At 43.9% G+C, this 12034-nt stretch overlaps 1 protein-coding gene across 6 annotated transcripts in view; it reads right to left on the bottom strand.

Moving 5' to 3' along the window:
- Nucleotides 1–12034, bottom strand: part of GON4L (gon-4 like) — a 95210-nt gene that overhangs the window by 61061 nt on the left and 22115 nt on the right. For 5 of the 6 annotated variants that reach the window (XR_012089924.1, XR_012089925.1, XM_073008292.1 and 2 more), the window contains exons 3-6: nucleotides 9807–9998; nucleotides 4802–4992; nucleotides 3992–4066; nucleotides 3459–3509 (exon numbers count right to left, since the gene is read on the bottom strand). Coding sequence is in view for 4 of the 6 variants with exons in the window: in XM_073008292.1 (XP_072864393.1) it covers nucleotides 3459–3509; nucleotides 3992–4066; nucleotides 4802–4992; nucleotides 9807–9998 (509 nt within the window). In the remaining 2 variants the exon portion in view is untranslated. Of the gene's footprint in view, nucleotides 1–3458; nucleotides 3510–3991; nucleotides 4067–4801; nucleotides 4993–9806; nucleotides 10049–12034 lie in introns of all 6 variants that reach the window. The other variant, XM_073008293.1, reaches the window with a different exon arrangement.

Below are 12034 nucleotides of genomic sequence, written 5' to 3'. Positions count from 1 at the left end.
TCAAATCAGCCCTGCTATGTTCTGACCATTTACCTAGTGCTGTGTAGATGGGACCAATATAGGGTAAAGGGAATGATGTGATTCAGGTCCATTTCCCTTTCCTACCTACTGCGAAATCCATTAGAAAGGCAAGCCAGCATTCAGAAGTGTGTTGGAGTCAGTCTAGTAAGAATTAAGAAGGCCAAGTATAGTGGCTCATGCCTGTAATCCCTGCACGTAGGGAGATCAAGACAGAAGGATCACTTGAGCCCAGGAGTTTGAGATCAGCCTGGGCAACACAGCAAGACCCTATTTCTACAAAAAAAGTTTCAAAAAACCAATTAGCTGGGCATGGTGGCACATGCCTATAGGCCTAGCTGTTTGCCAGGCTGAGGCAGGAGGATCCCTTGAGCACAGGAGTTCAAGGCAGCAGTGAGCTATGATTAGGCCACAGTACTCTAGCCTGAGCAACAGAGCAAGTCTCTAAAAAAAAAAAAGAAAGAAAGAAGCAGCAAGAGACCTACATTTTAATACCTGCTCTCCTACATAAACTACACAGTCTTGGATGGCCCAACTTCTCTACATCTATATTTATGGCCAATAAACACAATCCAGAGCCTAATTTGGATCTCCTTGGATTTTTTTTCACCAAATCAAATAAAGAATTAATGTTAATTATATTCTTTTTTTTTTTCTTGTAACACAGAGTCTTGCTCTATCACCCAGGCTGGAGTGCAGTGGTGTGATCTCCGCTCACTGCAACCTCTCCCTCCTGGGTTCAAGCGATCCTCTTGTCTCTGTAGCTGGGATTACAGGTGTCCACCACCACGCCCGGCTAATTGTTGTATTTTTAGTAGAGACGGGGTTTCACCATGTTGGCCAGGCTGGTTTCAAACTCCTGACCTCAGGTGATCCACCTGCCTCGTCCTCCCAAAGTGCTGGAATTACAGGCGTGAGCCACCATGCCCAGCCATGTTAATTATATTCTATATGTCAAGTAGACTTCACAGAACTTCCTCATTGATAGTTGCTTTCATCATAGCTACCACCTATTCATTTGTGATCACATCCTGGAGAAAGATGAAATTTCAATCTATGCAATGAGGGTTAGTCAACCAGACCAAAAAAAGTTACGTGATTGCCCAAAAAAAGGTCGATTTGACCTCAGGCTACATTAGGATAAATATATAATCTGGAACACTGTGGAGATAATCTAACTATACTAGTCAAACCACATCTGGTTCAGTAGTCTTCTTTTGGCATACCTTTTTTTTTTTTTGAGACGGAGTCTCGTTCTATTGCCCAGGCTGGAGTGCAGTGAAGTGATCTTGGCTCACTGAAAGCTCTGCCTCCCAGGTTCACGCCATTCTCCTGCCTCAGCCTCCAGAGTAGCTGGGACTACAGGCGTCTGCCACCACGCCTGGTTAATTTTTTGTATTTTCAGTAGAGACGGCGTTTCATTGTGTTAGCCAAGATGGTCTCAATCTCCTGACCTAACGATCCGCCCACCTCGGCCTCCCAAAGTGCTGGGATTACAGGCGTGAGCCACCGTGCCCGGCTCTTTTGGCATACTTTTAAAAGGATATGGGATGGGCACAGTGGCTCATGCCTGTAATCCTAGCATGTTGGGAGGCCAAGGCGGGTGATCACATGGGCCAATTCAAAAGCAGCCTGGCCAACATGGTGAAACCCCACCTCTACTAAAAATACAAAAAATAGACGGGTGTGGTGATGCATGCCTATAATCCCAGCTACTGAGCAGGATGAGGTATGAGAATCACTTGAACCTGGGAGCCAGAGGTTGTGGTGAGCTGAGATTGCACCACTGCATTCCAGCCTGGGTGACAGAGCGAGACTCCATCTCAAAACAAAAAGGCCAGACACAGTGGCTCCGCCTGTAATCCCAGTACTTTGGGAGGCCAAGGCAGGTAGATCACTTGAGGTCAGGAGTTTGAAACCAGGCTGGCCAACATGGTGAAACCCCATCTCTACTAAAAATTAAAAAAAAAAAAAAAAAAAAAAATTAGCCGGGCATGGTGGCATGCACCTGTAATCCTAGCTACTCAGGAGGCGGAGGTAGAAGAATCACTTAAACTTGGGAGGCGGAGGTTGCAGTGAGCCAGAATCGTGCCACTGTACTCCAGCCTAGATGATGAAGCAAGATTCCATCACAAAAAAAAAGGGGGGGGGGGGACAAATTGGGGGATGTATAGCCAAGAAAATGTTATGAAACGACATACTAGTTTTTTTCAACTGTAGGAAAAGTCATGTGGAAGAATACACCAATTTCTTTTCTTGCTCTTTTTTCTAGACAGGGTCTCATTATGTTGCCCAGGCTGCTCTTGAACTCCTGGCTTCAAGTGATCTTCCTACCTCCACCTACCAAAGTGCTGGGATTACAGGTATAAGCCACGACGCCCAGCCTAGACTTGTTTCTTCTATCAGGCTCCAAGGAATAAAACCAGGACAGATAAAACCTATGATATGTATTTTCAGTCTGTAAGGCAAATCTTCCTTACTATCAGAAATATAATGAACTCCCTCATGACTATTAACTGTCTTGTAAGCACGAACTAGTCAAGTGCTTATTAAGAAGGATATAGCATAGCTCCAAGCACCAAAGAGCTTGCTGTACCAGAATACTTCAGATGTCTTCAAGTGGTTCTCACACTTTAGTATTCAAAAGAATTAACTGTTGTGTTTTTGCCAATGCATATTCCAAGGCCCTGCCCATGGGTCCTGATTCTCTGGTCTGGGGTGGGCCCAAAAGTATGGGGATTATTTTGTTTGTTTTTGTTTTTGTTTTTTTGAGACAGTCTCACTCCGTTGCCCAGGCTGTAGTGCAGTGGTGTAATCTCCACTCATTGCAACCTCCGCTTCCCGGGTTCAAGCGATTCTTGTGCCTCAGCCTCCCAAGCAGCTGGAATTACAGGTGCACACCTCCACGCCCAGCTAATTTTTGTATTTTTAGTAGAGACAGAGTTTCACTATGTTGGCCAGGCTGGTCTCAAACTCCTGACTTCAAGTGATTCACCTGCCTTGGCCTCCCAAAGTGCTGGGATTACAGGCATGAGCCACTACACCTGGCCAAAAGTATGCATTTTTAATAGGCATGCCTGAGGGATCCCACACCAAAGTGATTTTTATGGAACTGTCCTCTAGAACACACTATGAAAAATACTAAACACTTTGCAACAAGTGTTGTAACCTAAATAGAAAAACTGGTCTCACCCATCGGTTTCAGCCATTCTAAATGGTTATCTTTCTAGCAATTCCAAAAAGCAATGCTTCATATCTACTAAAATAAACTATGATCATTATAGCTTATGATCATGTAGAAACAATTCTACTGTCTTTTACAAATTTCTTTAAAGAGGAAAATTCAGACCACAATCTTTCCTATATTTTTCCCTATGGGTGAATTAGATCCTATTTACCAAGCTAAAAACAACCAACAAACAAAAAAACAGAATGCTTACCACTCCTTTTTCCACTACTTCCTTCAGTTTAGAGCGTGTCATTTTAGGCTCCTAAGGAGAAAAAAACAGAAAGGAAATATTCAATAAAAATCACAGCTCAGTGAGGTGGCCCATGCCTGTAATCCTAGCATTTTAGGGGCTAGGTGGGAGGATGGCTTGAGGTCAGGAGTTTGAGACCAGCCTGGGCAACATAGTGAGACACCCCCTACAAAAAAAATTGTTTTAAATTAGCTGGGCATAGTCGCATGCTCCTGTAGTCCCAGCTACTCAGGAGGCTGAACCAGGAGGATCTCTGAGTCCAGCTTAGGAGTTTGAGTCTAGCCTTGGTGACACAGCACAACCTTGTCTCTAAAAAAATAATAATAATAAAATAACAACTAAAACAAATAAAAATTACCACGTAATTCTTGTGTTTTAGGATGCTAACTTTCACCCCAGCTGCCAAACTGTTTACAAACTCCTAAGTGACTTCCTACCCTTAGCCAGTTTACAGAAAACTCTGTTCCAAGACATTAAAAGAGTCAACTACTCACAAACATTGGCATATCTTCTGACTCACTGATGGCTGCTTTCATCATAGCTACCACGTGTTCATTTGTGATTACTTCCTGGAGAAAGATGAAATTACACTTTATGCAACAAGGGTTTGTCACCTAGACAATACTCTTCTCTCTATGTAACTCTGTTAGACGTGTGTACAGGATAAATGAGAACCATATACTCGAATAGCATCAGACTGGGATAAAGCAACGCAACTGAAAGCAAAGAAGGCAGAAGTAAGTTTTGGCCAGAACCACAGTTTCAAACAAGGTAGCAGCAAATGAACCAATCTCATTAGCTGCTACTAGGAACAGGAATGGCTCACATAAAAAGAGATCCTGAGGTAAGTAACTACGTGCTTAAGAGAAAGAGTAACAAAGAGCAAAGGCTCTGCAAATAGCTGTGTTGCTACATATCAAGAAAAGTATTTACATATGTACAAAGAGCAATAAACTATTAACCGGGCATCTTTTTAGACATATCGACCCACAAAAGAGTAAACCCACTATGAACATTATCAACACTGAATCTGCTAAACAATACAGTAAATATGTAAATCAGTGGAAAACAGAAACAGTTTATCTTTCCAATTAAATTCTTCTTTAACGTGTTCATATTTCAAACTTGTACTGAGTACAAGGCGAAAGCTATCTTAAATATGTAAAAATGTAAAATGTTCTATCACAGGTAACCCATAAAATCGGTACTTAACATGCCAAGAGTCAAGAATTTGCTGAGTATTTTTATACGCTTTCCATGAAAAAGTTCCCTTCCATTAACATAGCTGCCCCAGTCTTACTCACGTGAAGGATGTTTCGGACATTGACCGCTGTTAGATTGTGCTGCTTGGCACCATCCTCCAAGGTACGATCAAGCATGTCGTCCAGTTTCAGGTCATATGCCAAGGTCCCTTCTTGACCCCTTCCATCTCGTTTCCTCTTGGTACCCTTTTTCTTTTTTCTCCTTTTCTCACTTTCTTCATTGTCTTGTTCTTCTGCAAATAAACCAAGAGCATCACCAGAATTCCAAAATAGCTGCTCCAGGAACTTAGCCCAGAAAGCTGACAGTAAAGTGGATAAATCTCAAAAGCATTATGCCAAGTGAAAGAAATCAGATGTAAAAGGACACATATTATATGACAGTATACCCAGTATAGAACATTTGCACAGAAGATGCAAAACTATGGAAATAGAAAAGAAATCAGTGGTTGCCAATGTTTGAGAACAGGGGATAGCAAAGGGGAATTAGGCAACTTTTGGGGTGACAGAAATGTTCCACATTGGTTGTGGCAGCACTTAACACAACTGTATATATTTTTCTTTCTTTTGTTTTTTTGAGACGGAGTTTCGCTCTTGTTGCCCAGGCTGGAGTGCAATGGTGCAATCTTGGCTCACCGCAACCTCTGCCTCCTGGGTTCAAGTGATTCTCCTGCCTCAGCCTCCTGAGTAGCTGGGATTACAGGCGTGTGTCACCACGCCCAGCTAATTTTGTATTTTTAGTAGAGACCGGGTTTCTCCATGTTGCTCAGGTTGGTCTCGAACTCCCGACCTCAGGTGATCCACCCGCCTCAGCCTGCCAAAGTGCTGAGATTACAGGTGTGAGCTACCACGCTTGGCCCCACTGTACGTATTTTTCAAAACTCATCAGATACATTTTATTTTATACCTCAATAAACCTAATGTAACTTACTACATTAACAAAACGAAAGAGGAAAAAAACATGATCTTAATAGAGATAGGAAAAAGCATTTGATGAAATTCAATATATGAAAAAACTCAGAAAACTTAGGAAAAGAAAATTATTTCCTTAACCTAAAAAATATTTCTATGGAAAGCCTGTAACTATCCTCATATATAATGAAGGAATACTGAACATTTTCCTGTTTTGTTCAGAGATAAGACACAGATGTCGACTATCACTACTACTTATAACCTACATAGTAATGAAAGTCTAGAATATACAATAAGAAAAATTACATGTTCATTTTAAAATCATTTGCCAAAGTGAGGCTGGACGCAGTGGCCCACTGCCTGTAATCCCAGCCCTTTGGGAGCCCAAGGCAGGTAGATCACCTGCGGTCAGAAGTTCAAGACCAGCCTGGCCAACATGGTGAAACCCTGTCTCTACTGAAAATACAAAATTAGCCGGGCACGGTGGTGTGCCCCTGTAATTCCAATCACTCAGGAGGCTAAGACAGAAGAATCACTTGAACCCGGGAGACGGAGGCTGCAGTGAGCCGAGATCACACCACTGCACTCAAGCCTAGGCGACGGAGCAAGATTCACACACACACAAACCATTTGCTAAATCAAATAAAGAAGTCTTTAGTCATGTGTCTGTGTTATGTTTCACAATAAAAAATTCAGTATTTCAAAAGAATTTTAAGGATGCCTAACCTTATGAGCTAGCATTTCCATCCAACAAAAAAGAAGTACACATGTTCAGCAAAAAATCTATAGATTATTCACAGCAGCACCACTCAGAGTAGTTACAACTGAAAACTATCCAAATGCTCATCAAGAATTGAATGGGGCCACGTGCAGTGGTTTGCACCTGTGACCCAGCACTTTGGGAGGCCAAGGTGGGCGGATCATTTGAGGTCACGAGTTCAAGACCAGCCTGACCAACATGGTGAAACTCTGCCTCTACTTAAAAAAAAAAAAAAATTAGCTGGCTGTGGTGGCACGTGCCTTTAGTCCCAGCTACTTGGGAAACTGAAGCAGGAGAATCGCTTGAACCCAGGAGGGAGCGGTTGCAGTGAGCCAAGATTGCACCATTGCACTCCAGCCTGGGCGACGAGAGCAAAACTCCATATCAAAAAAAAAAAAAAAAAAAAAAAAAAGTCCAGGCACAGTGGCTCATGCCTGTAATCCCAGCACTTTGGGAGACTGAGGCGGGTGGATCATGAGGTCAGGACTTAGAGACCAGACTGACCAACATGATGAAATCCCGTCTTTACTAAAAATACAAAAATTAGCAGGGGAGCGGTGGCACGTGCCTGTAATCCCAGCTACACGGGAGGCTGAGGCAAGAGAATTGCCTGAACTCAGAGGTTGCAGAGGTTGCAGTGAGCCGAGATCACGCCACTGCACTCCAGCCTGGGAGTAACAATGGGCACAAAGAAGCAAAAAGAAAAAACAAAACAAAGAGTTGAATGGATAAAGAAAACATAAAGCAGACCAGGTGAGGAGGCTCATGCCTGTAATCCCACACTTTGAGAGATCAAGGAGGGACTGCTCGAGCTCAGAAATACAAAATCAGCCTGGGCAACACAGTGAAAACTGTCTCTAAAAAAAATAATAATAATAAAATAAAAATGAAAATTAGCCAGGCATTGTGGTGTGCACCTAAAGTCCCAGTTACTGGGGAGGCTGAAGTGGGAAGATCACTTGAACCTAGGAGTTCAAGGTTGCAGTGAGCTTTGATGATGGCACTGAACTTCCAGCCTGGGTGACAGAGCAGTACCTATCTCTTAAAAAAAAAAAAAAAAAAAAAAAAGCCGGGCGCGGTGGCTCAGGCCTGTAATCCCAGCACTTCGGGAGGCCAAGACAGGCGGATCATGAGGTCAGGAGATCAAGACCATCCTGGCTAACCCGGTGAAACCCCGTCTCTACTAAAAAATACAAAAAACTAGCCGGGCGAGGTGGCAGGTGCCTGTAGTCCCAGCTGCTCGGGAGGCTGAGGCAGGAGAATGGCGTAAACCCGGGAGGCGGAGCTTGCGATGAGCTGAGATCCGGCCACTGCACTCCAGCCTGGGCGACAGAGCGAGACTCTGTCTCAAAAAAAAAAAAAAAAAAAAAAAAATTAAAGAAAAGAAAATAAAAAGATATATAAAATATTCAAACAACAGAATGGTATACAGCAATAAAAATGAACAGTCTACAAGTACATCCAAGAATATGGATGAATTTCATAAATATAAAACAATGTTGGCCGGGCACGGTGGCCCATGCCTGTAATCCCAGCACTTTGGGAGGCCGAGGCAGGTGGATCACGAGGTCAGGAGATCGAGACCATCTTGGCTAACACGGTGAAACCCTGTTTCTACTAAAAGATACAAAAAATTAGCCGGGCGTGGTGGCAGGCGCCTGTAGTCCCAGATACTTGGGAGGCTGAGGCAGGAGAATGGCGTGAACCCGGGAGGCGGAGCTTGCAATGAGCCGAGATTGTGCCACTGCACTCCAGCCTGGGCGGCAGAGCGAGACTCTGTCTCAACAACAAAAACAAAACAAAACAAAACAAAAAAACAATATTGAGGCTGGGCATGGTGACTTACATCTGTAATCCCAGCACATCGGGAGGCCGAGGCTGGCAGATCACCTGAGCTCAGGAGTTCAAGACCAGCGTGGCCAACATAGTGAAACCCCGTCTCTACTAAAAATAAAAAAATTAGCCCTGCATGGTGGCCATGCCTGTAATCCCAGCTACCCAGGAGGCTGAGGCAGAATCGCTGGAACCCGGGAGGTGGACACTGCAGTGAGCCAAGATAGCACTACTGCACTCCAGTCTGGGTGACAGAGCAAGACTCTGTCTCAAAAAAAAAACAAACAAAAAAAAACATTGAGAGAATAAACGCAGTCACAATGCCAGGCACGGTGGCTCACGCCTGTCATCCCAACACTTTGGGAGGCCGAGGCAAGAGGATCAATTGAGAACAGGAGTTTGAGACCAACCTGGGCAATACAGTGGGGCTCCATCTCTACAAAAAAAAATTTTTTAATTAGCTGGCTGGGCCGGGTGCAGTGGCTCATGCCCGTAATCCCAGCACTTTGGAAAGCCAAGGCAGACAGATCACCTGAGGTCAGGAGTTCAAGACCAGCCTGGCCAACATGGTGAAACCCCGCCTCTACAAAAAAAAACAAAAATTAGCTGGGCATGATGGCAGGCGCCTGTAATCCCAGCTGCTAGGGATGCTGAAGCAGGAGAATTGCTTGAACCCAGGAGGTGGAGGTTGCAGTGAGCTGAGATCAAGCCATCGCATTCCAGCAGCCTGGGCAACAAAGCAAGATTCTGTCTCAAAAAAAAAGAAAAAAAATATTAGCTGGCCATGATAGCACGCGCTTACAGTCCCAGCTACTCAGGGCTGAGACAAAAAGATCACTTTAACCCAGGAGGTCAAGGCCACAGTGAGCTGTGATGGCACCACTACACTCCAGTCTGAGTGACAGAGTGAGACCCTGTCTTAAAAAAAAAAAAAAAAAGGGCAGTTATAAAATGTACACACATCATTCCATTCAAATAAGAGACAAAAAGACAAAACAACTGGCTGGGCGCAATGGCTCACACCTGTAATCCCAGCACTTTGTGAAGCCAAGGTGGTTGGATCACCTGAAGTCAGGAGTTCGAGACCAGCCTGGCCAACATAGCAAAACCAAGTCTCTACTAAAAACACAAAAATTAGCCGGGTGTGGTGGCAGGCGCCTGTAATCCCAGCTACTCTGGAGGCTGAGGCAGGAGAATCGTTTGAACCCAGGAGGCAACAGTTGCAGTGAGCCAAGATCAAGCCCCTGTACTCCAGCCAAGAACGAAACTCTGTCTCAAAAGGAAAAAAAAAAAAAAATTGAACCAATATATGCTGCTAGCCAGCAGAATAGTGGTTAACCTATGGGTAGAGGGTAACTGAAAGGGAAGACAAGATGGACTTCTGGGTACTGATAACATTCTGTATTTCTATCTGGGTCCTGCTTACAAGGGTGTATTAAATTTGTGAAAATACAGTGAATTCAGGATATCTTAGGATATGTGCAGTTTTCTACATATTATACTTCAATAAAGATGTTTCATTTAATTAAAAAGAAAAAAGCCTACCCATTGGAATGAAGAGTCCACCATCTTCTATCTCTTCCTCAGGTTGGTGAAACAGAGTCCTGAGTGGCTTTTCTTGAGGAGAAGCACAAACATCTGGCTGGGTTGATTTCCTGGGCTGGCTTACTGGTTTTGCAGATTGGCTGCCTGATGGCAGTGAAGGTATCTCCCCTTCAGAATGCATTTGAGGTTTCCCTGAAGAATCACAAATATTGCTCCACACTTTGACCATTCTGAATCATACTCTGTTGTAGAATTCAGCGTCTTATTATAGTCTTTCTAGGTAGACAACTTCATGAATTAAGCATTTACTATACAGGCATTTTCCTTTCTTAAATCAAAGCTCAGATCCAATTTACTCATCTGTAAAGTCAGGGAGATAAACTAGGTAATTGCTAAGGTCTTTTGGTTTCTAACATGCTTTCAGTTTTGTATTTTTTCCTACGAAAAATCAGACTCATAATTGTAGAGGAAATTCTTGATGACATTTTATATAGATGACCATTAAAACCACATTTCATCAACTATAATTATAAAATGCCCTGACTTTGTAAATCAATTTGACAGAGCAGAAGAGTAATTGTCACCATAAAATTGTAAATATATGCTTCTACAGTCCATTAGACAACTTTCTCACCTCAACACTTCATAAACACTCCCTTTGTCGGGGGAGTAGGTGAGGATAGCATTAAAAAGACAAAGAAAAACGGGGTGACGGTGCATGCTTATAGTCCTAGTTATTTGGGGAGCTGAGCTGGGAGGATGGCTTGAGGCCAGGATTTTGAGGTTACAGGGAGATATGACTGCACCACTGCACTCCAGACTGGGTGATGCAGCAAGACCCTGTCGTGCAAAAAAAAAAAAAAACAGCCAGGTGCTTATAGTCATTAGGTGGCTCATGACTATAATCCCAGCACTTTGGGAGGCCGAGGCAGGAGGATCACTTGAGCCCAGGAGTTTGAAACCAGTCTCAGCAACATATCGAGGCTTTGTCTCTACTAAAAATAAAAATTTTTAAAAATTAGGCTAGGCCAGGTGGCTCACACCTGTAATCCCATTACTTTGGGAAGCCAAGGCAGGAAGATTGCTTGAGCCAGGATTCAGGAGTTTGGGACCAGCCTGGGCAACATAAGGAGACACCTTGTCTCTACAAAAGTGAGGGGCTCTAAAATTAGCTGGGTGTGGGGATACACACCTGTGGTCCCAGCTACTTAGGAGGGTGTGGTGGGAGAATCACTTGGGCCCTGGAGTTCAAGGCTGCAGTGAGCTGTGAACATGCCATTGCACTCCAGCCTGGGTGTCAGAGCAAGATACTGTCTCTCTCTCTCTCTCTCTCTCTCTCTCTCTCTCTCTCTCTCTCACACACACACACACACACACACACGCGCGCGCAAAGAAATATTCATGTAGTATTAAAAGTAGGCTGGGCGCACTGGCTCACATCTGTAATCTCAGCACTTTGGGAGGCTGAGGTAGGCAGATCACTTGAGGTCAGGAGTTGGAGACCAGCCTGGCCAACATGATGAAACCTTGGCTGTTAAAAAAAAAAACACAAAAATAGCCAGGCATGGTGGCAGGCACCTGTAATCCCAGTTACTTGGGAGGCTAAGGCAGGAGAATCGCTTGAACCTGGGAGGCAGAGGTTGCAGTGAGCCAAGACAGTGCCACTTCACTCCAGCCTGGGCAACAGAGCAAAACTCCATCTCAAACAAAACAAACAAACAAAAAAAGAATGCTGGGCACAATGGCTCATGCCCGTAATCCCAGCACTTTGGGAGGCCGAGATGGGTGGATTACTTGAGGTCAGGAGTTCGAGACCAGCTTGGCCAACATGGCAAAACCCCATCTCTACTAAAAATACAAAAAATTAGCCGGGCATGGTGGCAGGCACCTGTAATCCCAGCTACTTGGGAGGCTGAGGTAGGAGAACATGTTGAACCCAGGAGGCAGAGGTTGCAGTGTGCCGAGATTGCACCATTAAACTCCAGCCTGGGCGACAGAGCGAGACTCTATATAAAAAAAAAAGTAATAATAAAAATTAAATATCAGAAATCAGGCTATCAAGGAAATAGCTTGCATATATACAGAATATCCCTGGACTATACACAAAAAAATTGTTTAAAAGTTACCTGGGAAGAAGACTTGGGGAGCAAGAGTACAGAGTGAAAGGATACCTAAATTTTCACTGTGTACTTGTTCTATTCCCGAATTTTTTCCCTAGTTTGTGCACT

The sequence above is a fragment of the Chlorocebus sabaeus genome, chromosome 20, assembly GCF_047675955.1.
Source record: "Chlorocebus sabaeus isolate Y175 chromosome 20, mChlSab1.0.hap1, whole genome shotgun sequence".
Taxonomy (NCBI): domain Eukaryota; kingdom Metazoa; phylum Chordata; class Mammalia; order Primates; family Cercopithecidae; genus Chlorocebus; species Chlorocebus sabaeus.
The sequence above is the reverse complement of the archived record's forward strand: the minus strand, read 5'-3'. Positions and strand labels throughout refer to the sequence as shown.